The sequence below is a fragment of the Mustela putorius genome, unplaced genomic scaffold, assembly GCF_011764305.1.
Source record: "Mustela putorius furo isolate JIRA1106 unplaced genomic scaffold, ASM1176430v1.1 tig00003932_pilon_pilon_pilon:0A:0A, whole genome shotgun sequence".
Classification (NCBI taxonomy): domain Eukaryota; kingdom Metazoa; phylum Chordata; class Mammalia; order Carnivora; family Mustelidae; genus Mustela; species Mustela putorius.
Genome location: NW_025422077.1, coordinates 7,327,205 through 7,354,406, shown reverse-complemented (window position 1 = coordinate 7,354,406; position 27,202 = coordinate 7,327,205). Strand labels below are relative to the sequence as shown.

Here is a 27,202-nt window from a genome sequence, read left to right as displayed (position 1 = left end):
GCATGGTTCCGGCTAACAGGCTTTTGGACGACATCATCTGTGAAGGGAGGGTGAGGGGAGGAAGGCGAGATGGGAACCCTGTCATTCTGAGAAGAATGTTCTTTATTGCCATACTGTACTTATTCTCTAATCTAAAATTAGAGCACCGTGCTGCCCTCAGGGCTGTTGGAAACCTCAGGACTTGGAGTGAACACAGGATGGCACTCATTAGGATGTGGTTTTAGGATTCCTCCTGGGGACTGTTCCCCTTCTGTACCCTGCCCCTAGACACCCTGTGCTGTAATGGAGAACAGCGTTTTACTCACTGTGGAGCAAACTTCTTCACCTGGTCTGGTAGCGCTGGGGTTGGGGGACTCCCCTGGCCCCTGGCCACCCAGTTCCAGGCCAAACAGCTGTGTCTTGATGCACAGGGTCCGTCCTGTCTCAGGCACTGAGTCAGCTAGAGTGCGTGTGGGGGTGAGTTCTGGCCGTGGTCAAGAGGGGTGCCCTGTGTTGGCACCCCGACTCAGCATATTCTCTAAGTGTGCTGCCCTGCTTGCTTTTTGTTTTTTCATTTACTAGTATTATGTTCTGAACTATATTAACTTATATATCACTTTGATGGAATAGATAAAAATACATAGAATATATATTTAAATAGATTAGTTCTGTGTTAATATATGTATGCTGATCACTTTCCCATGCAGATGAAATACTCTTCTAGAGTTGTGGTTTTTCATTATTTGAGTCTACTGCATATTACGTAACCGTGTCCCTACTGTCTGGTCTTTGGATCAATTTACATTTTTGGGTGTTGGAAATGACACTCCATCAAATACCCCTGACCAAAAATTTGTGTCTGTGGAAACCATTAATTATTAAATATCCACTGTTGACCGGGTAGTAGGCGAGGCACTTTACACATCTTATTAATCCTACCACAAACTGTCTCCATTTTACAGATGAGAATACTGAGGCTTAAGGATCTGGGGTTCTGCTCCCCTCTGCATTGGGGTCCTGAGGCAGTGCCCCGGGGAATGGCCAGGGTTGCTGAGGCAACTACTCCTAGACCTGTGTGCTCCCTCTAATTGTGGAGAAAGTAGTGGGACTAAAGAGATTTCTGACTTTTTAGAGGAATGACAGGTTGAATTCTCAGTGAGGGTCACAACTCCTCAGTTCTAGTCTCATACAGGGCATGGTGATAAGGACGTGGCACTAGCTCCTTGGGACACAGGAGCCTCCAAGGCCTTCTCAGGTCTCACCCCACTCATATGGTCATGCTGTCCCTGAGCCATGGTGCCTGTCTGCCGTGCATCGTGGCCACTGTGCTAGTCAGTGACAAATAAGGATAGTGCTAGGTCCTGTGGCAATCGTAATCACTTATTGGGAAGTTCCAGGTCAACTTAATTAGCGAAGAGTCAGACAAGATCAATTATCATTAACATCCAGCTATTTCTAGGGGCCATTCTCTCTGTACGAGCAGGAAGGCTATTGCCATCCGAGTTGAACCTGCATTGGTCAGGGAAAGCTTTTTGGGAAGGGTGGATTTAAAACTGGCCCTTCATTCCAAGAGGGGAGTGAGTTGGTGTGGATGGATATAGGACACACATGGTGCAGAGGATGTACTGATGTAGGCAGGTTGGTGTGGCATTTGCGGGCTTGAGGGTTGACTCTTGTTAGAGGTCCTGATCCTAAAAATGAGGGAGAAGCAAAATGCCTTCATGGCCCATGTTTGCTCTGCATACACACAGCCAGCTTGGAAATTGACAGATACCCCACATGCTTACCACCTGAGCGGTTTTCAGGAGCTTACGGAAATGTTCATGCAAAATGTGCGTTGAGGTAGAGTGTCTGTGGTTCTTATGGGTGCTCCCGAAATAGTTCTTGGGGCTCATCAAGAATCCCTCATTGTGGAATTAAAGAAACAACAGATGAGCATAAGGAAAGAGAAGGAGAAATAAGATGAACTCAGAGATGGAGACAAACCGTAAGGGATTCAACTCTAGGAAACAAACTGAGGGCTGCTGGAGGGGCAGGGATTGGGGGGATGGAGGGGTGGGGTAGCAGGGGGGATGGGGTAGCAGGGGGATGGGGTAGCAGGGGGGATGGGGTAGCAGGGGGGATTAAGGAGGGCCCAGGATGTAAGGAGCACTGGGTGTTCTATACAACTGACGAATCTCTAAAATCTACCTCTGAAACTAAGGATACACTATATGGTAATTAATTGATTACAAAAAAGTAAAAGGAAGAAGAAGAAAAAAGAATAGGCTGGGCAGAGCTCACTTTCTCCCTCCCCCCCCTTTCTAAAGACCACCCAGGACTCAGGTGGCCCATGCTTGGGGCCAGGTGACCCCGCCTTATGGCAGAAGCAGAAAGGAAAACAACGGGAGAATGCACCCAGTGACAGACACAGAGATAACAAACCCTCTGGTTCTCTCCTGTTGCTTTCTTAACGAGGAGATGGAGGTAGAGGTGAAGGGGTGGGGCGCAGGGAGATGGTTCTATTTTGGAGTGGCGGACTACTGTTTTCCCAGTACAGATTGCAAAAATGAAGCTCTGGCTGGACAGGATATGCAGTACGTCTTGCTGATTTCCACCAGCCAGGATAGGCAGGAAGCGGGACAGGAAGTACGGATTAATGGGGGTGTGCTGGATAACGGAGGTCGGGAAGCTGCTTTCTATGCATCGGACTGACCAGTGTGGCTGGAGCAGTGCTTACTGGCCACGGGGCTGTCTTGGCCCAGGAAGCCCCTTCAGAACAGGCACCCAGTGCGGACACTGTGTCTGACTGGGAGGTACTGGGTGCTCCATGCCTCTTTATGTGGATCCTAATTTGGCCTCCTGGTCCAAAGGTCAAGTAAGGGCCTCAGACCCCTTGTGTTTAAATGTGAACTCAGCCACTCCGTAGATCTGGGACCTTGGGCAAGTTACTTATTAATCTTCCGTGTCTTAGTTTCTTCATCTGTAAAATGGAGATTCTGGGAGCTCCTACCATTCAGGATGGAGGTAAATCAAATGAACTAATACTCACAACAAGCTGAGAACTGGCCTGACGCTGTTGAGCACTTAAGACTCACCGGCTGTTGCTCGTATCTTGTCACGTAGCATGGGATCCTGCATGTTGTAGACCTGCCAGCTGGTGGTGTTTCCAGGGGCCTGCAGGTCGGAACAGGGATACGAATTACTCACACGGAAGCTCCCTCACTTTCCAACAGGTTGCCTTCCAAAAGGTGATTAAGCCTGCAGAGTGTGAGTCAGGCCATTTAAAACCAGAATTATCTCAAAAAACCAAAAACTAAACAAAAAAAAAGACCCACAACAACAACAAATACAAAAACAAAAACACCCCAAAACAACAACACAAAAACCAAAAAAACAGAAAAAACAAACAAGCAAACAACAACAACAACAACAAGCAGCCCAGGCTTTTCTCAAAATAGAGCCGTTTCAATGTCAAGTGGCAAACCTGCCTCTTCAAAAACCCCACTAGGGTGTCCTAGGCAGACATTTTGTTTTGACCAGACACCTGAGCACTCACTGTAATTTGGAAAAACTAGAACTGGCCTTGAAACTCCCTGTCCGTCTTTGGGGACCAGTGGTTCCTCATTCACCTCAGCCACAGTTCAGGTGTTCCGAGCCACATGTGGCTGGTGGCTCTCTTGTTGGACTGTGTGGGGACAGAACACATGCAGAATTGCAGGATAGGGCTGGTATGTATTTATCAGGTGCCTGCTGGATGCAAAGTAGAAGACAACACAGACGTATATGCTAATATATGTAGCAATGTTAACCCAGGTGCCCGGCTTGAAAGGAGCATGGGATATATGTTGGAGGCAGTGTTTAGGAGTTCAAGGGAAGTTTGCAAAGAGGGTGGGGTGGCTGGCTGTTTCCAGGCTAGGCCTTTCTCCAGAGCTCTAGCCTTGATGGAACTAATGGCCTACCCAACACTTTCTTTCTTTCTTTTTTTAATATCCTAAAGATATCTCAAAGCCAATAGACCCAAACCAATTTCATTATTTCTCCTCTTAAACCTTCCACATTCCCCTTGCAAAAAGTGATATCACTACCTCCCTGGTCTGAGAAGGAAAAAAGGAGGGCATGGAAGTCCAGATAAGTTTGAAGCGGGAGAGGAGTCAGAAATTCAGAAAGAAGAGGCCGTTGGCATCTGTTTTTCTCTCTGAAGGGAGAGAAAAACTGCTGGGATCAGTGAGTGTGAAGGTGAATTAGACAGAGCGAGGATGGAAAGATCCGAGATCACTGCCGTGGGGAACAGCAACAGGGGCTGATGAGGGAGGAGCAAAAAAGACGTGCAGGAATTTGAATGCTCAGGTGACGTGATAAACCATCAACGTGTCATGGTGGTGTCAGGACTGGGCCTTCTTCAGCCCTGGCATGAGTTTGTGCCACATGAGCAAGCAAGAGGGAGGAAGTGAGACCCATTTGTAGGGGAGAAGTGCTAGAGTAGCTGTGTTGGGCAGAGAGTGGGGCCAGAGAGTGGGTTCTCTGGGGAGAGGGGACAGGGGAGTGGGGGTCGTTAGGCAGGGATGGAGGGCAGGGCTCTGGGCCCCTTCTCCAAAAAGCACAGGTCTACATAGACAGATTGTGTCCCCCGTTTCCTTCCAGGCTTGCTCTCTAGATGGAGAGAACCCCTGTTCTCTTTAGGCTGCACTGCGAACCGTTTCCTAGAATGACCGTTGGCTCACCAACAGTACGGAAAACCATTGATACGTTTTGGTGTCTTTCGAGCACACACGTGGAGGCCATCCGTCAGTTTCGGTTGCAGTAATGCTATCAGAGTTACTATCAGAGGCTCAGTCACACTGTTGCAGGTACCAGAGTAGTTTGTGGTCAGAGACAGGGAAATATTTCAAAAATAGCTATGGTAATATCTTCTGAAAAGATATAGAAAACACGTCCAATAAGAAAATTGTGGGTGGAAGGGTGAATATGCAAAACTATAATTTGGATGATTCTCAGTATGGGAAACTTGTTCCGTGGTATTTAAAGGCATTTTAGAATTCTAATTTCATATGTATTTATATTCTATTCATGATGAAATCTATTCACCATTGGCGTCCTCATTCTCCTATGACTCATTTGGAGATGTTTATTATACATACGGGATCTAGAAGGCCATTGAGCTGATGGGACTGAATGACTGTGATATCTGTGTAGTGGCATATCCAAATTGCCCTGGGATTTAAAAAAAAAAAAAAAAATCCCTGGTTCCTAATCCCTGGAAATTCTTATTCAGTGAGTCTAAGATGGGACCAGGGAGTCTTTTCTTTCTTTTTTTTTTTTAAATTCCCCAGGTAATGGGACACCTGGGTGGCTCAGTGGGTTAGGTTAAGCATCTGCCTTCAGCTCAGGTCATGATCTTGGGCGTTCTGGGATCGAGCCCCGCATCGGGCTCTCTGCTCAGCGGAGGGCCTGCCTCTCTGGTACTAATGTAGCACAGGCATTTTGGCGGGTGCTGGTATAGGTGAATAGAAAAGTATAACGAGTGGTGCTGATACATCAAGGGTAGCCATTTCTGGCAATCCTGCCCCCATTTTTCAAGGTCAAGCTCTTTTTTTTTTTTAATTTTATTTTTTATTTATTTGAGAGACAGAGATGAGCAGGGAGGAGGGGCAGAAGAAGAAAGAGAGAGGGGGAAGCAGACTCCCCAGTGAGCAGGGAGCCTGATGCGGGGCTCCATCCCAGGACCCAGAGATCATGACCTGAGCCGAAGATAGACGCCACCCAGGCGCTCCAAGGTTGAGCTCTTGAAAAACCCACATTGTAAGAGAATGGAGAATTCATGCTTGAATTGCTTAAAACCTTGAGAAAAAGTGGCTTAGAGACTAAAATTATTAAAGGAATCTGTGACGCACATCTTCAAAAGTTGAGTAAAATAAAACAGTAAGTGCCTGGAATGAGGGTTGCATCACTGACAAGAGTAGACATCACACAGTTGATTTCCCTTGCGTATCAACACTCCTGCAGTTTAATACGACTTTTGACGTTGGTTCTGCATTGGTGCAGGTAACATGTACAGTGAGAGGCACGTTTTTTCTGGGTCTGGTGCTCAAACCAGGGTTCAAATGTCTTCCCGATTTCATGACTGGAATTGCTGACTTCATCCTCCACGGTCCCACCAGAGTGTGCCGAGTGGTGGGAATGCTGTAGGCAGACAAGTGTTAAGGATTGCCAACTGGGTGGGTCTCAAACCCCAGTCTGTTACTTAGCTCTGAACACAGTCTTTTCATGCCGGACACTTGCTGTTCAACTTCTCTCGTGCTTTTCACTTCTGTCTTCCAGGAGTCTTTAGGGTTCTAAGGTTTGCTATATCCTTCTCTTCTGCTTCCTACTTTCCACTATGACCCACCCGCCCAGCCACCCACAGGTGCACACACATCTGTATCCACAGCTGGGGAGCGATTTGGCCCAGTAAAATGCATTTTATACCCTTTTTAACCATAGTACCAGGATAATATAAGATAAAATTGGTTTTTTAAAAAAGCTTAATAAAACAACCTTACCCTTATTGGGGGAACTCTCATCGTTTGTATTGTGTGTTCACTTACCTGAAAACTATAGTGCCATGCATTGATTTCATGACGCAGCATTTGCAAAAACACTGGCCTGGGGGGTTTCTGGCATCTTCTTTCGCATGAGGTGGATGTGGGTTCAAATCCTAGCTTAACCGCCTAATAGCTGTGCAGCTTGGTAGGCAGCTTCATTTCTTCACCTGTAGAATGGGGATAAGCCACTCTACCTCATCTAGCATGTTTGAAGATTAAATGGACTAATGCATGAAAAGCCCTGGCCGAGGGGCTGATTCCCAGGAAGCACTTGGACCAGGTGATGGGGCCAAGGGATGGTCATGGTGAGGCTTTTCAGTTTGCAACGCCAGCTTCCTCTCAATTCACATAATTTTGAGCTGGAATTTTCAGCTTTTGCCAAAAGGGTACAAAGGTCGGTGTGAGGAGTTAGAATATTCATGCAAGAGTCCCTCGCATTTGGGAAAAGATTACCGTATAGCCAGGAAACGTTATTAGGAAATGCCCCAAGTACATTCCTGCGCGGGTGTTGCCACTTGCGTTCCCACGGCCAGCGCCTTGGACCAGAGAGCACTTGCCTCTGGCTCATCTCCTCGCCTGGGTTTGCCCCTGTGTGACTGCTGCACACGACTGATCTCAGGCGCACAGCCAGTATTTCTGGACCTTCTATACAGAAGCTGGGTGATGGGGTACAGGCCTCCGTCCCTTTTCTAGGGGCTTAGGCGGCTGGGACATGGTTTCCTTTTCTTTCTTTCTTTGTTTCTTTTTTTTTTTAAAGTTACCTTTTCAAGCTATACTTTTCCTCCTCCCTAAAATGGGGATAATAGTATGTAACTGATAACGGTCGGTGTGTGGGTGAGCGATGATTTCTGTAAACCACCCAGCCCGCGATGCTCACCTGCTCACCTGCTCGCTGATTCTCATGCAGCTCCGCCCACACCGATGCCCAAATCCGTTGCTCCGCCCACATCCGCAAACCCATCTTACCCCGTCCTGCCTCTGCCCTTTATACCAGCCTTCGCCTTTGCCTGGCTCGCTTGCCACCCTGTCGTGCCTGGACTGTTCTTCCCCATCCTGGAAGCTCCAACTGTGCTGCAAAGCTTTGCCTTACCAATGCATCCCATGACGATTTATGGATTCCTCACGAACTAGTTCACGTAGTTGGAAATTAATCATATACTGCCTTCTGATCTCTAGTGCAGTCTTTTATTATCGTAATTAGAGTATTATTAGGTCGCTTTATAGAATTTATGTCTCATACCCCCAGTTAACTTACTAATTCCTTGAGGCTAGTGATCGTGTCTTACACATCTCTGAATCCTCCCTAGCACTTAGCAGAGTTCCTTGCAATAAACGTGTGTTTACTAATAAATATTTGTGATACCTTGGATGACTCGGCCGCCATAGGAGTAAAGGGTTCACTGGTTAGAGCGGTGAGAGGTTTCATAGATGAAAAGAGATTGGAGCTAGCTTCTGTTAGAAGGGCTGCATTTCTGTAGGCTTGTAGGAGGGGTGGGCACATGGCTGTGTGGTGACAAGAGCCCTGGCAGGTTACTAATAAGAGCAGATCAATGTCGCAGGTGCTGAAGAAACGGGATGGAGCGCTGCTGTGGTCAGACTCACGCTGAAGCCCTCATCTTTGTGGCATAGCACCCATACTCTCGCCTGTCTTCCCTAATTTTGAACCACCTCCTGTGCCCCTATAACTGGAAACTGATGAGCTGTGGGGCTGCTGTTTTTGCTGTAGCTCAGATTTTTAAAATAGCAGCTTTTTCTCCCAGTACATTACAGACACCTTTCCATTGTCTTCTGTCTCCCATGGTTTCTGTGGAGTAACTGCCCTAAAGCTTCTGGGTCTTGAGGTTTTGTTGTATGATCTTCGAAGGTGATGCCTGTTTTTTTCCCCTGGCTGTCTTTAAGATTTTTTGCTACGGTTTTGTTTTCCAGCATGCATACTGTAGTGTGGTGTTATTTGTATTTGTCTGTTTGGGGTTTGTAGTAAATTATTAAATCTGTGGTTGGAAGATAACATTTTCACCCTGTGGTCTCTAAGTGCTTCATTCTGTTTATTTCCTTCTGACCTGTCTTCTTCTTCTTGTTTTATTTTATCATGGTGTCTAATCTATTAGTAAAACCATCCGGTGAGTTCTTAATTTTAATTATTTGCCTTTTAGTCCTAGAATTTCTTTTTTCGTTTCTAGTTCTTGGCCAACGTTGTCCATCTTGTCTTATGTAGGCATACTTGTTTTAAAGGCTATTGAACACGTTAGGCATACTTGTCTCAAAAACTGTGTCTGAAAACTTTTGGTATCTGTGTATCCCTTAAATCTGTTTAAGACCTGTGTCTGAATCCCTGTGGGTATGTTTTTATTGTCCATATTTCATTGATTTTTTAAATTTTGTTGTCTTTTATCCTTGTATTCTCAACTATATTGATTGTGTGGATGAAAAACTCCAGAGATAATATAAATCCTAGGATAATGTTGTCTTCCTCAAGATATGATTACGTTTACTTCTGGGAGTTCCAGATCATTTTAATTTGATCAGGGATTGAAGTGATTCAAAGCTAGGCTTCTGTCTTTGTGGTTAGTCTATTTCCAGTTAGTTTTATCCCAAATGAAGCTTGTGTGTGTGTGTGTGTGTGTTTGGTTGCCTGCACTCCCTTTCCTACTTAGGTCCTGATCTTCATTGTCCCCCTTGGTCCCCCGAATGAACAAACGTGTCAGAAGCTTTGCTCAGTTTCTACATGCCCTGTAGTCTCCTATTAAGGAATCAGCAGATGCCCCAAGGCTGGGAGAAGAACGTGCCAAATGTCAGGTTTACCTTCCTGGGTTTCTTTCTTTTCCCAGATCCTCCTCTCCTAATTCTTTACTGCCTTGTTAGTTCTCTGATTCTTCTAAACAGATTTTGAAAAACATGTTTTGTGTAGGTTTTCTTGTTATTCGCCTTGAGAGTTAGGTCTGAATTACCTATTGTGTCATTACCAAAAGCACACTGCCTCCCCCAGCCAAGGATTTTATTATCTTAAATCCAGCAGGGATGTTTAGAAGTCACTGGAACAGAACATTAACATGATTTAAGTGGTATTTTAGGAAATTTAATATGTCAGTGGTATGCAAAACAGACAGGATTTGGGAAAGGCTCAGTTAAGTAGAAGAGTTAAAAGACCAACATAACTGAGTGCTTTCTAGAGTAAGAAAAAAAGCAGGTGTTAGGGTTTCTGAAGCTTGAGCGTTTCAGGGAGATCAGAATGAGAGTCTTGGCTCTCCTACTGACTAGGAGATTGCCTTTCAGTACTTCCTTTACCTATCCGGTCATCTGTAATATGGAACACTAAAGTCCCTACCTTCTAGGGTTGTAAGAATTACACAGGAAACTCAGAAAAACTCTGGTTTTAATGGGTTGGCATATAGTATGTGCTCAGTAAATAGTAGCCATTGCTGTTACTATTCCAAGATCCAAGATTCAGTTATTTAGGTTAAAATTCATGACTGCCGTTACTGACTCTGAGGGTGACCCTACCATTGTCAACCTCACAGGGCGCTGTTCATTTCCTAGGAGTCTTGGGGAGTAGCTTGCATTCATGCAGCAACACCGGTGCCAGTAATATTCTAAATACCCACCGTGTACTGAACTGATGTAGAGGCTAATGCCATGGGTTTAAAAGATGATCCCAGTCCCACATCTCAAAGGAGTAATGATAGGTGATTTTAGAAAGTGCCTTTGTCGGGCTCGAGGGTAGATGCTTCATATTTTAGGCTTGAAGAGCCATAATTTCAGCATTTCACTTAAAAAAAAAAAAGATTTATTTATTTATTTGAGAACAATAGAGAGCACATGCGATCAGGATGGGGACAGGAGAGGGAGAGAGAATCCTTAAGCAGACTTCCTGCTGAGTGAGGAGCTGGGTGTAGGGCTTGATCCCAGGACCCTGAGATCATGACCTGAGCTGAAATCAAGAGTCAGACCCTTAAATGACTGAGCCACCCAGGTGCCCCAAGCATTTCACTCTTTTTTTTTTTTTTCTTAAATATTTTAGTTATTTATTTGACAGAGAGAGATCACAAGTAGCCAGAGAGATAGGGGGAAGCAGGCTCCCTGCCAAGCAGAGAGCCCAACACGGGGCTCGATCCCAGGACCCTGAGATCATGACCTGAGCCGAAGGCAGAGGCCTAACCAACTGAGCCACCCAGGTGCCCGCCAAGCATTTCATTCTTAAAAACCAACCCACTGGTATAAGCGTAGAAGCTTACACAAAAGGTAAATCAGATTATGAGCCTTCATGTCACAAAAGGATTCCTAGATTCGTAGATCACTTGAGAAATTATCTTTTTGAAACCTCTCATTTTCCTACATCATTGGAGTGCGGACCAGAGGGTGGGTGACTAGCCCAAGGAAACATGTCAGTAATGACAAGGTCAGGACTGGGACACGAGTGTCTTCGATTTCTGGTGGAATATGATTCTCTTGCCAAAAATAGCACATCTTTGTCTTTTTAACCTGTTCCACACCTTTCTCAACTCTGTTCAAGTTTCCTGTGGCCCATGGAACCGGGTGCCTATGGGAAACTTGCCTTCCAGAAGAAAGACCCATCTGTCACCGTGAATTTCATTGACAGAAGCGAGAAAATGCATGCCAAGGAAGCCTCTTTTCTCAGTATCTAGCCTCTGACTCTCTGTGACTGTCCTCCTAGCTGTTTAATCTTTGGAAATTTCATTTATTTTTTGTATCAAACTATGAGTTTCTGGCGCTAGGCTCAATATAGAATTCCACCTTTGCTTTCTTCTGCAGAAGTCAGAACGTGCATTCAACTTGTGATAGTCGTAGGAGACCTATGTCAGATGGAACCTGTTTTCTTCTGTGTCATATGGCGAGACCACTGGTCATTCATTACCTGTTTAGTGTGTGGGACATAGGACCAGGCTGTAAGATCAAGTATAATTAGAGGAAGTAGCTTCATGTAAAAGAATTATTTTTTTTTTTCGGTGTGTAACATTGGGGGAAGTCCTAGGTGTTTAAAACAAGATGAAACGTAGAACCCGAAATAAGAAAAGCCCTTCGTAGCAGAGTTGATCCTACTCTGATTAGGTGGTACTTGCTATCTTTGCTTTTCCTAAAAATCTGCTTATGATTAATGACAGTCCTGACTCAAGATTTAGAACATTTTTTACGTGTGTGATTTCCATGGTATTTTGGCTAGGTAAGTGAGAGCCCGAGGTTTGGCTGAGCTGTGTCCTTGTTAGAAAGGCACAGCATGTAAATAAGGGATGGACTGACAGGTGATACAGAATGTGATACTTTCAGCGTAATGGAGGGGGTCTGCCTGCCAGAATGACCAGACTTTTCAGGAAGAGCACAGAAGAGCAGGTGGCTCGCAATTAAAAATAGAAGTCAATCTAGAGCCTTGCTCCTCAGAGTCTGGTCCAAGGACTTTGGAGCTTATTAGAAATAGAGAATCACAGGGCTCACCTAGACCTGCCAAGTCAATATTTGTGTGCCCGATAAATATAGTGTATTGCTGTGGTGTACTGGTCTGGATTTTGGCATCCACTGTCCACAAAATTGATTGTATCATTCATTTTCCTCAATCCCCAGTTTCCCCTCCAGTCTTGGGATGATGAACACAATCCCGAGGCATGGCTTTCCGGGCCCTGTCTCTGGCACCCTTCCTGTAGCCAGCTGCTTTCTAGTATCGTTCCGTACGCAGGACTCTTCATGTGGTATGGTCATCTCTTCCTTCCTGTCCCCTATTAGACTAGGAGTTTTTAGATGCTAGAGGATGTCTTGCCTTTTCCTGTTCCTGGAATATTGTTCTCAACAAATGACCTTGAAAAGGTGGGTTGAATGCACAAAGGACTAGAATGACTTGGGAACCACTCAGAGGAGTGGTGCCGTGGGAGCCCCCTGGGGTCCCTGAGCTTCTTGTTACTTATCTCAAAGAATGGTGGCCTGAACCCTCCACATGAGTGGACAGGGCGAACCAGCAATGGCAGCCCAGCTTGGCAGACCATCAGAACTGTCAGTGACTTTTGGGGAAGTCCAAGAGGAGGATTTCTTCAGGTGGGAGTGGTCTGGGAAGGCCTCTGGAGAAGGAGGGCAGAAACTGGGTCTTGGAGGATGGGGGAGGAGCGGGAGGGCCTGGGAAGGAGGAGCAGAGAGCATCGTGTGAGCAAGGAATCTGAGGGGGCACCTGCCGCAGATCTGAACTGGGAGAGATGTGCGGGTTCTAGGGTCGAGTTCTAGAATGTCATCAGGCTCTCGAGGCCAAGGCTGTGGTCATAGATGGTTTACATAGTGATGCTCGCACGCTGGCATGAGCTGGGGGAGGCATGGAGGGGAGAGAAGTTTCCCGCAAGCTAGAAGAGAGAGTGACCGAGACTTTGATCTTTGCAACCCAAGTTCATCCCAATAGAATTTTCGGAGTTCATTTTTGGAGGAAGAAATGAATAAAAGAAGGAAGACACAGCTAAGGGTTGAAAAGAAGATGATGTCCCATTGCCCGTGAAGTTTTGTAGAGGGAAGGCTTGAATGGACCTCATCTTTGCTTTTGAATCCCACATCCCATTTAAATTACATGCAAATAGGATGAAGATGAGTGCTAGATAGCCCTTCGTCAGTGACTGAACTCTGGATGTATTTGAGTGGCCAAGGGAAAGACTATCTAGAAATGTTTCTGCAGGAGGGAAGAGAGGCAGTGTGCGGGCTGGGACCAGAACCGTGTTTAGGCCAGGCAGCCATTTCCAGAGGGAAGGTCAGTTAAAGGAAAGGGAGGAGGATCTTGGGTCAGAAGGACGTGGCCATGATGGGAGACCCTTGAGGGAGGGAGCAAGAGAGGACATGAACCTGAGCCCCGAGCTGAAGCCAGGCCAAAGATGCCGCTGGGCTCTGAAAGTAGATAGCATACCAAGTGAATGGATGCTTTTCGACATTCAAGTATGAACATTTGCGGTTCAGAACATTTGTGTCACCTTGATGCCTGAGAGCCATGAGTTGGTTCTAAGCACTGTTTCCCACAACTGTTTTGCTGGGTCCACCCTGGGCTCTTGGAAAGGTAACACCCAAAAGTTACTTGTAAACTGCTGGTCTCCCCAATACCCGCCTGATACACCGAAGAGGTCTGTTGTCAACACGACCGGGTTGGGATAGGGCTATCTCTCTTTAGGCCAGGTCACTCGGGTGTCCAGGCTTTTTGCCAGTCCAGGCCACCTACACCCATGGGACGTTCTCAGCTGAGAGCATGCTTAGCCCGAACCATCACCCCACTGAGACGGCTCCTTGGGACTGAGTGTGCCCCAGCGGGCAGAGACCCCTCACACCCGGCCTGGCCCTCCGATCCCCTGTGCCTGTCAGCTGTGCGGTTTTGGGGAATGGGACAGTGGAAGAGGGTCAGGCAGGGGTGTAGAACTTGTCAGACCTGACGGTCATTACCAGAATTACCTAATGCTGTGTTTCTCTTCTGCAAAGGGTACCATGCCAGTGGAAAGGATGCGAATGCGCCCGTGGCTGGAGGAACAGATCAATTCGAATACGATACCTGGGCTGAAGTGGCTTAACAAGGTACGTGTGCTGGTGGCCGTGTGTGTGTGTGTGTGTGTGTGTGTGTGTGAGAGAGAGAGAGAGAGAGAGAGAGAGGTACTTACTAAAAGATGAGCCTGGAGACGGCCAAAAAGTAAAATTGTGTTATTTGTGTTCAAAATCTTATGCTTGTTAATTACAAAACCAACCAACCTAAAATGATCTGTGTTATTCTTTAATGATTCTGACCCCCTTCCTTCTCTAAATGCCTCTCTTGCTTCCCCTGGCTTTTAGGATTGGAGAACATGGAAACTCTGGGGTTCTGTGTTGGGAAGGAAACTTCTTGGCTCTCTTCTCAGTATTATCTGGGTAAAGAGAACTTTCTGGTTTTTTCATCTTAAAAAAAAAGGTCTCCTTTTTTATCACGAAACACGTGATGTGGTCCTAAGAAAGCAGGCTGTCATTTACAACCCTCCATGTATACACACACACCACACACACGTACATAGATCCTCCCTTACTTTACCAACCTCAGACTCTCAATCGAATTGATCCTACCTGTTAGAGGAGTGAAACAGGGAGAGAGTGGTTGTCAAAATGAAGAACACCTGAAAATATATAGTTATCACCAGAAAAGCCACTAATATATCACGCCTTCTTGAAGAGGGCCCAAGGGAGAAGCTTCTCTCCCACTACCAGGAATATCACAGCTCTTCTGAGTAAATTTCTTTTTCCTCTTCTGCCTCCTCCTCATTTTCATCTCAAGGACCCGATGAATAATTCAGCTGGTCAGGCTTTCTCCTCGTATGGCGTGCTTGAGAGCCTCGAGCCTGATTGTGGCCCACTTCTAACAAGTGTGGAGGGTCCTATAACATTGTGCTTACTCCTATCTCTCCTGGCTTTGTCTTATCTTTTCAGATATCTCTTGAGCCTTATCTCTTTTTCCCTCACACACTTATTTTTTTTTTCACTTGTTTTAACTGGAATGGTATTGTATTTGAGTGCATCGGTTTCAGTGGGTCCTTTTCTGAAACAAGGTGGGGGTAACAAGTGAATGGAAATAAGTAAACCATATGGTCTCTCCATGGGAACTGGCCCCTTATCTTATGGTCTCTCGGCAAATAGTTTCTTTTTCTAGGCAAGCTATATCCATGGCGTTTCAGATTTGTATCCTGGAGGAGTTTTGTAATTAGCCTGCTCCAAAGACACAAACAAGAAGTCAGGTCCGGTCTTGGCCTGCTTGGTTAGCAGGCCACAGGTGGTGATACAGGAAGGGGAGGGAAGACTGTCGTCAAGGAGAACTGAAGAAACATAGGGTACTTGATAATGATAATAATCATAAAAATTAATGCCTATGAAGTGCCAGGTGCTCCTCTAAGTGAGACACGTGTGTTGACTCACACAATCCCCACAATGGGGGAGATGCTGTGATGTTTCCCATTTTATAGACAAGGAAGCCAAGACACAGAGACATTAAGTAGGATTATATATATATTTTTAAAGATTTTATTTATTTGTTTGACAGCAGAGATCACAAGTAGGCAGAGAGAAAGAGGGAAGCAGGCTCCAGAGAGCCTGATGTAGGGCTCGATCCCAGGACCCTGAGATCATGACCTGAGCTGAAGGCAGAGGCTTTAACCCACTGAGCCACCCAGGCGCCCCAAGTAGGATTATGTTTAAAGAACAAAATGGCATCACCTATATTGATTTAGAATGTGGCATTGAAACAGAAGTTCCTGGTTTCTGAAGAGAAGTAATTTTTTTTTTCCTTTTTAAAAAGTACATCCACCAATTTTGGCTGCCCTGATGCAGGGGCAGACTTACCGTGTCATCGCGTCCCCTGCACGAGAAGGCACTTGATACGGTGCAGTTAACTGTCCTTCTAGTAGATTGAATTGTGCCTCCCCTCCTCCCTCCCCCCTCCACAAACGATATATCCACACCCTAGGCCCCGGAAACTGGATGTGAGCTGACTTGGAAAAAGGGTCTTTGGAAAAGATGAATGATCTCAGGATTACCCCGTAGTATCTAGCTGGGCCAGTCCAGTGACGAGTGTCCATGTAAGACAGAAGAGCAGAAGGCCGCGTGAAGACAGATGTTGAGATTACGGAGACGCAGCCATGAGCCAAGGAATGCCTGGGACCACCGGAAGCCGGAAGCATCTAGCAAAGATTGTCTTTGCAGCCTCTGAGGGGAATGTGGCCTTGCCGACATCTTGATTTTGGATTTCTTTATAGCCTCTGAAGGGAATGCGGCCCTGCTGACATCTTGTTTCTAAATTTCTAGCCTCCATGCCTGTGGTAGGATGGATTCCTGTGGTGTAAGCTGCCTGCTTTGTGGCAGCTGTTAGGAGAGCTCTGGGAAACGAATGGACCCTCTTATGGTTGCTTCCTAACCGGGACTCTCCATTCAGACACCTTTTTTTTTTTTTAAAGATTTTATTTATTTACTTGAGAGAGAGACAGTGAGAGAGAACATGAGCGAGGAGAAGGTCAGAGAGGGAAGCAGACTCCCCGTGGAGCTGGGAGCCCGATGCGGGACTCGATCCCGGGACTCCGGGATCATGACCTGAGCCGAAGGCAGTCGTCCAACCAACTGAGCCACCCAGGCGCCCCAGACACCTTTTCTTCCGTCCTCTCTGTCCCTGTTTTTCTGATAACGACTGGAAAGGGCGTGGGAACACTTGGGCCCTCGTAGGTGGCCCTCCTGGCCCCTGGCTTGTGAGGTCTCTTCTAGCGGTGGGGAAAGGAGACCCCTGACCTACCTGGTCTGGCCTCAACATGAGCGGACCATGGCTTCAGCGGATGATGCGTCTCGTGAGGCCGGGGGGCTGGAGCACCGGGGGACCGGTCAGGCAGGCCGTGCACGGGCCTGGGCGGAATGTGCCTGTGGCTGTGTCTGCACGCGCAGGCAGGGCTGTCCTGGTCACTGTGGACATTTTCTCTCCATACCTACACCTCCTCAAGCCATCTTTTTATAGGTTTCTGTTCACTTTGGCTTTGGTATTCTTCTGCCCATGTAAAGATTTCACTGGAAACCTTACTGTTATTTCCTTCTTCTTCTTTTTCAAGATTTTATTTATTTATATGAGAGAGAGTGGCCAGGGGGTAGAGGGAGAAGGAGAAGCAGACTCCCTGCTGAGCAGGGAGCCCGATGTGGGGCTCCATCCCAGGACCCCAGGATCATGACCTGAGCTGAAAGCAGACGCTTAACTGACTGCCACCCAGGCGTCCCCTATTATTTCCTTCTTACTCAGAAGCGTTCTGCCTAAGAATCCCCGATGGTGTGTTGAGTGGTTTGAGGTCTTTGTAAAATCTCTTCTCCCACTGAAGACTGGTTTTGTTACTCACTTAAGCCTCAGCTGCCTTGTTTGGAATGTGTTGGTGTTGGGGTGAACTACTCCATGCTGGATGGCCGCAGTGGGTGGTCCAGGCCTGTCTTGAATGTTGCTGCTTGCTGGCTCGGTGCTAGGCCACCTGAGGAAGTTTTGGGTGAGCACTGTTCCATGAGTAAATGGGAGAACAATGTGTACTTGAAGAGGAGCAACATTGGATACCATGTCTTTGTTCTGTGAAGATAATTGGACTTAAGAACATTGGGTTGGCAGTTGGCATGTTTCTGTCAAGTGGAGAGTCCATTGTATCTGGGACATTCTTAGTAAGAGACAAATAGGTGGTTAATAAATGCCTTAAATTGTTCTCCATCTGCATGCTGCAGAGGACAGTGATGGCACGTGTCCTCTGAGGGAGAAGTGAGGAAGTTCAGCGAAGATGCATTAGCACAAGCTCATGCAGAAGGCCTTGGCTTGGCCCCGTTACTTTTATTATGAGTATTTATAAACATACATGGCAGGTTTGAATTGTCTAATGACTAGAAAGAATAGTATAGCATATTCTCATGTGGTTTCGAAATTCACATCCAGATTTAAAGATTATTGACATTTATTCATGTGTGCGGGGGCATTTGGAAACAACTCTGTGACAGCATATGTCTGTCTGTAAGACTTAAGGCCATTTTCTGTATATTCACAATACCATTATCAATTGACTAACCATAGATTACTCCTCATTAATCATAACTTTTAATATCATCACCGCACACCCATATTCAGCATGCCTTTGTGTTCCCCAGAGTGTGTTTTTTACAATTGATCTGTTCAGTCAGAATCCAGAGAGGGCTGTTCAGACTTGAAGTATCTCCTGATTGTCCTTGATTATGAACAGTAGCCTCTCCTTCCCCCGCCCCCTACTTCTTGTCTTTGATTTGTCGAAGAGACCAGGTCCTTTCTGGGTTGGTCCAAATGCTTGCTTGTGATTTCTCTGGGGCTTTTCTTGAGGAATGAAGGAGGCAGCCACAACCAGGTTCATTGTTTCTCTTAGAGCTCTGATCAATTTCCCCTCTGGTTATTGACGTGCTCATTGCATATGGCAGATCGGACTGGACCCCGGTGGCCGAGGCCACTCCTCAGGCCTATGGCGTCACCAGGTAGTTTCAGACCTTATCCTTCTGTTCACTCTGAAAGCAGGCTCACACTTGTCTAAATGTTAGGTCATCTCAGAATAAGGTGAGGAGCCCCAGCAAAAATAGCAGAGTAAATTGGAACATCTTCTAAACACTGGGGGAGAGAAGAGGCAGAGGAAATGAAGAGAGCTAGTTGCCACTTAGGGCCAAGGTATGTTCTGCATTCCTCAAGACAATCGTAAATGTTCTTGTCAACTCAAGCACTGCTTCTCTCTCCTTCCCTCAGGTAGGCACAGTTCTCTCTCTATAAACATGGGTTGAGTCTAGAACATGCTGTCCCTCCAAACATGGTGTGAACAGCCTCTGTGAATGGGGCACGCAGGGCTTCTGGTAGCACAGACTGATGGCCCGGGGTCCACACAGACACAGAGCAAACGCCGTCACCATCCTATAGGACACACTGATTGAAGACCAGAATGTTTGCTGCTCAGAATCTCTTCCAGTTTTATCTTCTTTGTCTTTCAGCACCATCTTAAAAAAAAAAAAAATAGAGAGAGAGAGAGAGAGATGTGATATGTTTAGTAGCAGTTTATTTTTTTGCAATATGAAAAACTAGTTAAAACTTACATGTATTAAGGAGGGCACATATTGCATGGAGCACTGGATGTGGTGCATAAACAATGAATCTTGGAACACTGAAAAGAAATAAAATAAAATTTAAAAAAAAGATAAGGAAGAAAAATAAATTCTATTATACACCCCCCCCCAAAAGTTACATGTGGTTTCTGTTTAATTTGCCACTTATCTATTTTTGAATGTGCAGTTTGGTGGATTTTTCTGCTCACAATGTTGTCTACAGTCATCGTCACTATAATCCCAGTATTGTTATCACCCCAAAAGGAAACACTTGTCCATTAAGCAGTCACTTTCCATTGCAAAGCATTTCACATCCTTTCCTTGTACAAAGGCATTCACTAATCTGCTTTCTGCCCCTTTGGATTTAAGTGGAACTGTTCACGATGTGGCCTTTTGTAGAAAGCTTCTTTTACTGAATGTGACGTTCAAGATTCATTCGTTTTGTGGCACCTGTTAATACTTCATTCCTTTTTGTGACTGAATAATATTCCATTTTATGCATGTACAATATTTCCTTTATCCATTCATCAGTTGGTGGACATTTGGCTAGTGTGAATAGTGCTGTTTTGAACATTCATGTATAAATACTTGTTTCAATGCCTATTTATAAGTCTTTGAGTGAAATTACTGGGTCATGTGGGCATTCTGTGTATAACTTTTTGAAGAATAGCCAAATTGGTTTCCACAGTGTCTATGCTGGGCGACATTCCCACCAACAATGTAGGGAGCCTCCAGTTTCTCCACATCATTACCGCCAACTTATTATTTAATTATTTAAATAATTTAATCTAGCCACCCTGGGGGTAGGAAATGGTATCTCGTTGTTGTTTCAATTGGCACTCGCCTGATGCTTCACAATGTTGGGTGTCTTCATGTGCTTATTGGCCATTTAGTTATCCTCTTTCGAGAAAGGTCCCCTCAGACCTTTTGCCCAGGAAAGATAATCTGTGGATGCATGGTAGATAATTGCTAGGTTTGGCTGCTCTGTTTGTGGGTTTGTGATTTGGGCACAGTTGCTGTGAGACTTGTTTTGGTAGGTGTGTGTGTGAGAGCATGCATGTGTGCATGTAACAGCACATGTGCAAATGCTTAAAAAAACCTACTTACCAGCATCAACTTTGTGTTTCATGAGCTAGACTTCAGATCGTGTCCCCTCTGAACTCCCCTGACCTACAAAAATGTGCAACAGCAGGTTCCATAAAGGGTCTGCCTGTTTAAGTGTAAACTTTTAGATCTGGTCGCTCTTTCTGGAGAAGTTTCTTTCACTGAAATAAATTTATTTTTTTCATTTTCACGTGAATATCAAAAACTGCCTTAAATGATTTTGTGCTCTGATTTTCATCTGCGTTAAAAAATAAAATTTCCCTCAGCCCTTGGCTGATCACTGCTCTTTGGAAATGGCTAACCTGAAACCACGCTATCTCGGTGGGTGAGGCAGACTGAATGAGGAGGGGTTTATGAAAAGTCTCTTGCTTTCAGTTCTTTATTAACTGAGTTTTAAACAGTTTTTGGGGAACTCTCAAATATTCTGAAATATTTTTAGTTCAGGCTTCTTAGAGGCATCAAGTCCCTTTGGGATCGGTTGGGATGGTTTCTATCTTTTGTTGTGTGAGAGACCAAAGTGGTGGAAAATCCCTACTGACATTTTCTTTCCTCCCCCAGATCCCCATACCTAGAAACTACCTGAACTACCTTTAGGGCTTAAAAATGGACCGTTTTCCTGGGCTTGGTTTCCACAGAAGTCAAGACAACGGATGTGTCATAAGATGAGAAACCTCAGTCTGACCACTGGGAGACAATGTATGGTGTGATATAGTGATTGAACATGGATGGGATCACGTGGCCTGGTTTTGAATTCGGATGCTTGCTACCATCATTTCCTTGGCTGTAGAATCTAATTCTGTTCCTCAGTTTCCTCACCTGTAGGGCAGAGATAATGACGTCCATGGACTCTGTAGATTCTTGCAAAAAATGAAACCGAGACCACATGAACACATGGGAAGTCACATGTAAAGTGCTGTGGGAAATCACTAACTGCTGGGACTGGTGGGAGAGAGCTGGTTGAAGAAGTTGCACATGAGTGTGACTTTGTTTCCAAAGCACTGGTTTCTAATCCTGTGTTTAAAGGCCAGGGCTGATGTAAGCTATTTTGAGTTACCTCTTGAGCAGTAAGAGATGGAAAATGGTCTGTTGTAGAAATTGTACCAAGAGACTTTTCTAAAAAAGTAATATCTCCACACATTTAATACATCTTTATTTGCATTTCTTGCTGTTTCATGCAGGGCAGTAGACCCAGTCTTTTTCTGTTGGCTGCACAGTAGATTGAGGTGTTTGATCTCTGTGGCAGTGACCTCGGATAACCCTGATTTCCCTTTAGGAGCACAAATGGGTGTAATTTTGGAAAGTTGCCCAAGTTTTAATTTACCTGATTTACCTAAGGCAACTGGTAACAACGATAACAATAAGCATTAGAGGTTTCAGTCAGTGGCCAGTTCCCTGTGGTCCTTTAAGAAAAAATGGCACAGATAACAGGACACATTGGCATATCCCAAAATCAACTCCTCTGACCTTGGAATGCATTCCTATTCTGCCAGACTCCACAGGACTCTGAATCTCTTCCGAATGGGCTGTTGAGATCTAGAGCCCAGTGGGGGAGGTGGGTTTGGTTCCTACTGGATTTTACTGGAGGCGCCCCGCAAACCCAGTGTCACGTAGGAGAGCATCTTACTGGCTAGGATGTAAGAACCTTCTGCAAAGGTGGCCTGAACCCCATGGCTGTGGGTTTTTTTTTTTTTTTTTTTTTTTTTTTTTTACTTTTTTTTTTTTTTTTTTAGGAAAAGAAGATTTTCCAGATCCCTTGGATGCACGCGGCTAGACATGGATGGGATGTCGAAAAAGATGCGCCCCTCTTTAGAAACTGGGCGATCCACACAGGTATTAAAGCCCCCGCATGGGGGCACAGAAGCAGACTGTTGTTTATTGTTGATTTCATGCCTTTTTTTTTTTCTTTCTTTTAAAGATTTTATTTATTAGAGAGAGTGTGAGAACAAATGGGTGGTGGGAGGGGCAGGAGAAGGAGAAGCAGACTCCACGATAAGCAGGGAGCCTGGCGCAGGACTCCATCCCAGGACCCCAGGATCATGACCTGAGCTGTAGGCAGACGCTTAACTGACTGAGCCACCCAGGCATCCCAGTGTCTTTTCTTTTTTCTTTTGCTTTTTGGAGATATAATGGACAAATAAAATTGTAAGATAGTTAAAGTATACCATGTGATGATTTGACGTCTACACTACGACAAGATTCTCCCCATCAAATTAATTAACACATCTATGACCTCTCATATTTACCTTTTATTATTTTTGGTTTTGGTGAGAACGCTGATGTTCTACTCTCTTAGCAAATTTCAATTACACAATACAGTGTTAACCATTGAAAATATTTTCTTTTTTACTATACACATAAGGCTTATGGCCTTGTGAAGACAGCTCTGAAAAACCTGTGGTGTGTCCCCAGGCACAGCCAGGACACGGGGGGCATGAACTTCCTCACTCCGAAGGGATGCTTTGCTCAGAAGTGACACTTAGTCCTTAAATTTCCTGTGAATGTGGGGTTCTGATCATGTTCCCCATAAACTTATTTGTTCTGGAGTGGTAAACTTGCTTTGAATTTCTCTCTCCAAAATGTAGTCAAGAATATATTTATTTATAACAGAATTTAAGGAGGGAACGCTATTTACAGGAATTAGACTTTTTTACTAATATTTGAGAGTTTGAAGAAAAAGGGACACTCTAGTTGCCTGGGCTTGAAGACTTCCCCAGCCTGCCAGCTTTCTCTGTTATTTACATTGCCTCTCCATTCTACCATGATTAGTTTTTTTCTCAAGCTGTTAGGTGAGAGCTGGGGTGACCAGTTTGTCCCAGTTTGCCCAGAACTGTCTAGGTTTTAAAACAAAAATTCTCACATCCCAGGAATTCGGTCTCGGTCCCGGACAAAGCAGCATGGCTGGTTACTGTAGGAGCCTGGAATTAAAAAGGGATGTGTGCACTATCTGGTCAGCAAGCCTATATGTTTCCAGAAACTTCTACGCTCTATTTTTCCCTGCTCTTTTTCTTAACCTTCATTCTTTTGGCTCTTTTGTTAGGAAAGCATCAGCCCGGAGTAGATAAACCTGATCCCAAAACATGGAAGGCGAATTTTCGATGTGCCATGAACTCCTTGCCTGACATTGAAGAAGTCAAGGATAAAAGTATAAAGAAGGGAAACAATGCATTCAGAGTATACCGGATGTTGCCCTTATCTGAGCGACCTTCAAAGAAAGGTAGATATTTACTAACTAAAACAACGGTTACGTCATATATATTGTAGTATCTCTGTGGTTTCTTTATTTCCACATCTGTGGTCACTCCGAGGGGAGAGCAGTTGTTCACATTGTGGGTAATAGTCCTCCCCTTGCCTGGCTGGGGGAAGTGACCGTCAGGTTGCTGAAGGCAGTCAGAGAAACTTGGCTGTGTGTGGGTGAAAGCACGTACAGGTTCATTGAAAGTTCCAGAAAGAATCGAGGGGAAACTGTTTTCGGTATGTTCCTCATGAATTAACCCCAGACTGTTTTTTGTTGCCATAGGAAAGAAACCAAAGACAGAAAAAGAAGACAGAGTTAAGCACATCAAGGTAATCTTTATTGTTCAGAGAGAAAGCTAAAGTTTGACCATATTAATGATTCCTGTTCTGTCTCATAAAAACAAGCAACGTGATCACTGTGAAGTATTTCATCTTTCTTCTTTGGTCCTGTGTTGTATGTGCTTTTCATGTCTCCTCTTCGGCTTTTCCCCAGCACAGACTCTGGTACCTGCATCCCCTGCTTAATCCAGTGTCATGGAGCAGTTTATGAATGAAGTCGCAAATTCACACTGAGCTGGACTCCAGCCTCCATCTGGTCTCCACGACTGTTGCCAGCTGGTCCCCTAGTTCTAGCTGAGCTCCAGCAACTAGCTACAATCTGATGATATCATGTTTTCAGGCTCATAAATAGACCTTAAAGTCTATTTAGTATTATATACTTATGTTAAAATGTATCATCTCCATGTTCTGCATATATTCCATGACAGTCCCTAAGGCTGGGGACACAGAGTTCTGTTCGAACAACACCCTGTCCGTGTGGTTCTCTCTAGTCTCTCTCTGCCCCACCTCAGAACTAACTCTTGCGACTCCCCAAGTCTTTCCATACAGATGTGTGTGTATGTGTGTGTGTGGGCGCACATGTGTGTGCACGCGTGCAAGCCTTTCAGTAGGCTCTGTGGTCTGGAACCCCCTGCAGTGTGAGGGTCTTTGTGCCTACGTGGCATGGCCTTGTTAAACAGAGAATAGCCAGATACCTGTGCTAAATTGAGGATGAGCTTCAGTGGCTGACCGGAGAGCAGACACTACACTCCCAGCCCTACAGACCCGTCAGATTGTCTTAGGGCTCAAGGCACTCGGTTTACAGATGGAGAAACTGAGGTTCGAGGGAGTTGAGTTACATGGGTCCAAGGGTGGTGGCACACATGGCCAAAGTGGCATGGTCCTTTAGAACTGAACTTAAAGGTGATGCCAACTATTCTTTTTTTTTTTACTTTTTTAAAAAAGATTTTATTTGTTTATTTGACACACAGAGAGAGATCACAAGTAGGCAGAGAGGCAGGCAGGCAGAGAGAGGGGGGGAAGCAGGCTCCCCACTGAGCAGAGAGCCCGATGTAGGACTCAATCCCAGGACCCTGAGATCATGACCTGAGCCAAAGGCGGAGGCTTAACCCACTGAGCCACCCCGGCACCCAGTGCCAACTATTCTCATTCCTAAGCCAGAATCGCTGTTGGAGGAATAACCCCAGCTATCCAGACAGCACTGTGTTTAAAAACAAGCCAGTTAGTCCCAGTAGACAAAACACAACAGTATTTACTTCTGAAATAAAGGGAGACTTGTGAAGGTAGATAGAATTTGAGGGGCAGCTGAGATAGACTGTTAAAGTTTCGGAAATGCTCATCTTCCCGTCGGAGTGGAAAACAAATACTTGAGCAGAATATTTCAGAACTGACATGTCCACTTTCATCCTAAATATTTTTAGTTTGTGACTTATTTTAAATACAGCACAGTACTGAGGCCCAATTTTGTTTTAACATTTTTATTGTGGAAAAATTTTATATGCACAAGAAGGAGACAGCTGAGGAGAATTTGCCCGGTGGCCATCACCCCAATTTGCACATTAATAGCTCGGGACTTTTTTGTTTCAGGAGTGGGTGCCACCATCCATTTCCCTCCAGCCCATGAGAGTGGCCGATATTCAGCCATTTTTGACTCAAACCATTTCGTATGGTTCAGCGCACTATTCTGAAGCAGATCCCATATTATATGATTTTTTCCCCAATTACTGGTTCAATTCCCTTCAGAATATGGATACTCCTTAAAAATAACACAGCAGCATTATTGCAGCTGAAGAATTAACAGTAATTCCTCAGTCTCGTCAAATATTATAAAAAATAGTCAGTGTTCAGATTTCCAGTTGTCTCATAAATGATGTCATATTTATACAGCCTGTTTACTGGAATGAAAATCCATGTAAGGTTTCACACATTGTGTCTCTTACGTTTTATTTTATTTATTTATTTTTTTTTTTTTAAAGATTTTATTTATTCATGAGAGACAGAGAAAGGGAGGCAGAGGCAGGGGGAGAAGCAGACTCCCCACTGAGCAGGGACCTCGATGTGGAACTTGATCCCAGGACCCTGGGATCACAACCTGAGCTGAAGGCAGATGCTTAACTGACTGAGCCCCTCCAGGTGGCCCTCTTAAGTTTTCTCTTAATCTGTAGGTCTCCTTTAACATCACTTTTTATTTATTTATTAATTTTTTAAAATATTTAATTATTTGACAAAGACACAGCAAGAGAGGGAACACAAACAGGGGGAGTGGGAGAGAGAGAAGCAGCCTTCCCACTCAGCAGGGAGCCCAACTCGGGCCTTGAGCCCAGGACTCTGAGCCAAAGGCAGATGCCCAACGACTAAGCCACACAGGTGCCCTAACATCACTTTTTAAAAAAATTTATTTTTCTGGGCACCTGGGTGGCTCAATGGGTTAAGCCTCTGCCTTTGGCTCCGGTCATAATGCCAGGGTCCTGGCATCAAGCCCCGCTTCAGGCTCCCTGCTTAGTGGAGAGCCTGCTTTTCTCTCTCCCTCTGCCTGCCGCTCTGCCTACTTGTGTTTTCTATCTCTCTGTCAAATAAATAAATAAAATCTTTTTAAAAATTAATTTTTCCTTGCAATTGAAAAAAAAAAACCCACTAGTTATTATTTGTATCAAGTTTCCCAGAGTTGGGATTCTTTTCGGAGGCCTACACTTTAATGAGTATTATTTAGTCAGAAAAGTATGACTTCCCCACAAATAGGTGACTTGGAAGACTTTGCTGCAATCTTGAGTATGACTGTGTCGTATTCACTACTATTTTCATAGCATCTAGCTCAGTGCCTGGTACAGAACAGATAATCAGTACATATTCGATCACTAAGTAGATGCATAAGTAGAGATAACGCGTGAGGCCAGAGTGGGGTGTTACATTGCAGCACAGATTTAATTTCCCCATCTCAGTTCATAGACAGAAGGGAGTAGCTGACGTTCGCCAGCAGCAAACCTTGCTCAAACATGCCTTCCATGCCCCATCGAATATCAGATCCCACAGTGAGAGAACACCATCCGTTTAGGTCTGTCGGAGCAAGAAAAACTGCTTGCGGTGAGACCATGGCCCACACTTGATGACAAGGCACATTCTGTTTCAGGGCTGGGGACATCCGGGAAGATGCGCCTCTTCTAGTTGATGACACGGGCTGTTCTCATAAGCACGGGATGTGGCGGTGTCTTCCCTATGGCCGCACAGTTGAGCAAGGGGTGGAAGGGACAGCCCCAGGTGAGGCTTGGCCATGGTGGCCCAGGGAAGCAAGTGAGAGCCCCCAGCAAAGTGTATCCTGTGAAATCCTCCGGTGACAACAATGTGGTTAGTCCCTGAGACTTGTCCCTCAGAGAGACATTGTCCCTTCAGCAGAA

At 45.2% G+C, this 27,202-nt stretch overlaps 1 protein-coding gene across 5 annotated transcripts in view; it reads left to right on the top strand.

The window, feature by feature from the left end:
• IRF2 (interferon regulatory factor 2) overlaps positions 1 to 27,202 on the top strand; it is an 81,869-nt gene that overhangs the window by 27,427 nt on the left and 27,240 nt on the right. For 4 of the 5 annotated variants that reach the window (XM_045069451.1, XM_045069452.1, XM_045069449.1 and 1 more), the window contains 4 exons: positions 13,986 to 14,078; positions 21,968 to 22,067; positions 23,275 to 23,451; positions 23,755 to 23,801. In XM_045069451.1, coding sequence (XP_044925386.1) covers positions 13,992 to 14,078; positions 21,968 to 22,067; positions 23,275 to 23,451; positions 23,755 to 23,801 — 411 coding nt within the window. In that variant the 5' untranslated portion in view covers positions 13,986 to 13,991. Of the gene's footprint in view, positions 1 to 10,698; positions 12,357 to 13,985; positions 14,079 to 21,967; positions 22,068 to 23,274; positions 23,452 to 23,754; positions 23,802 to 27,202 lie in introns of those variants that run through there. The other variant, XM_045069450.1, reaches the window with a different exon arrangement.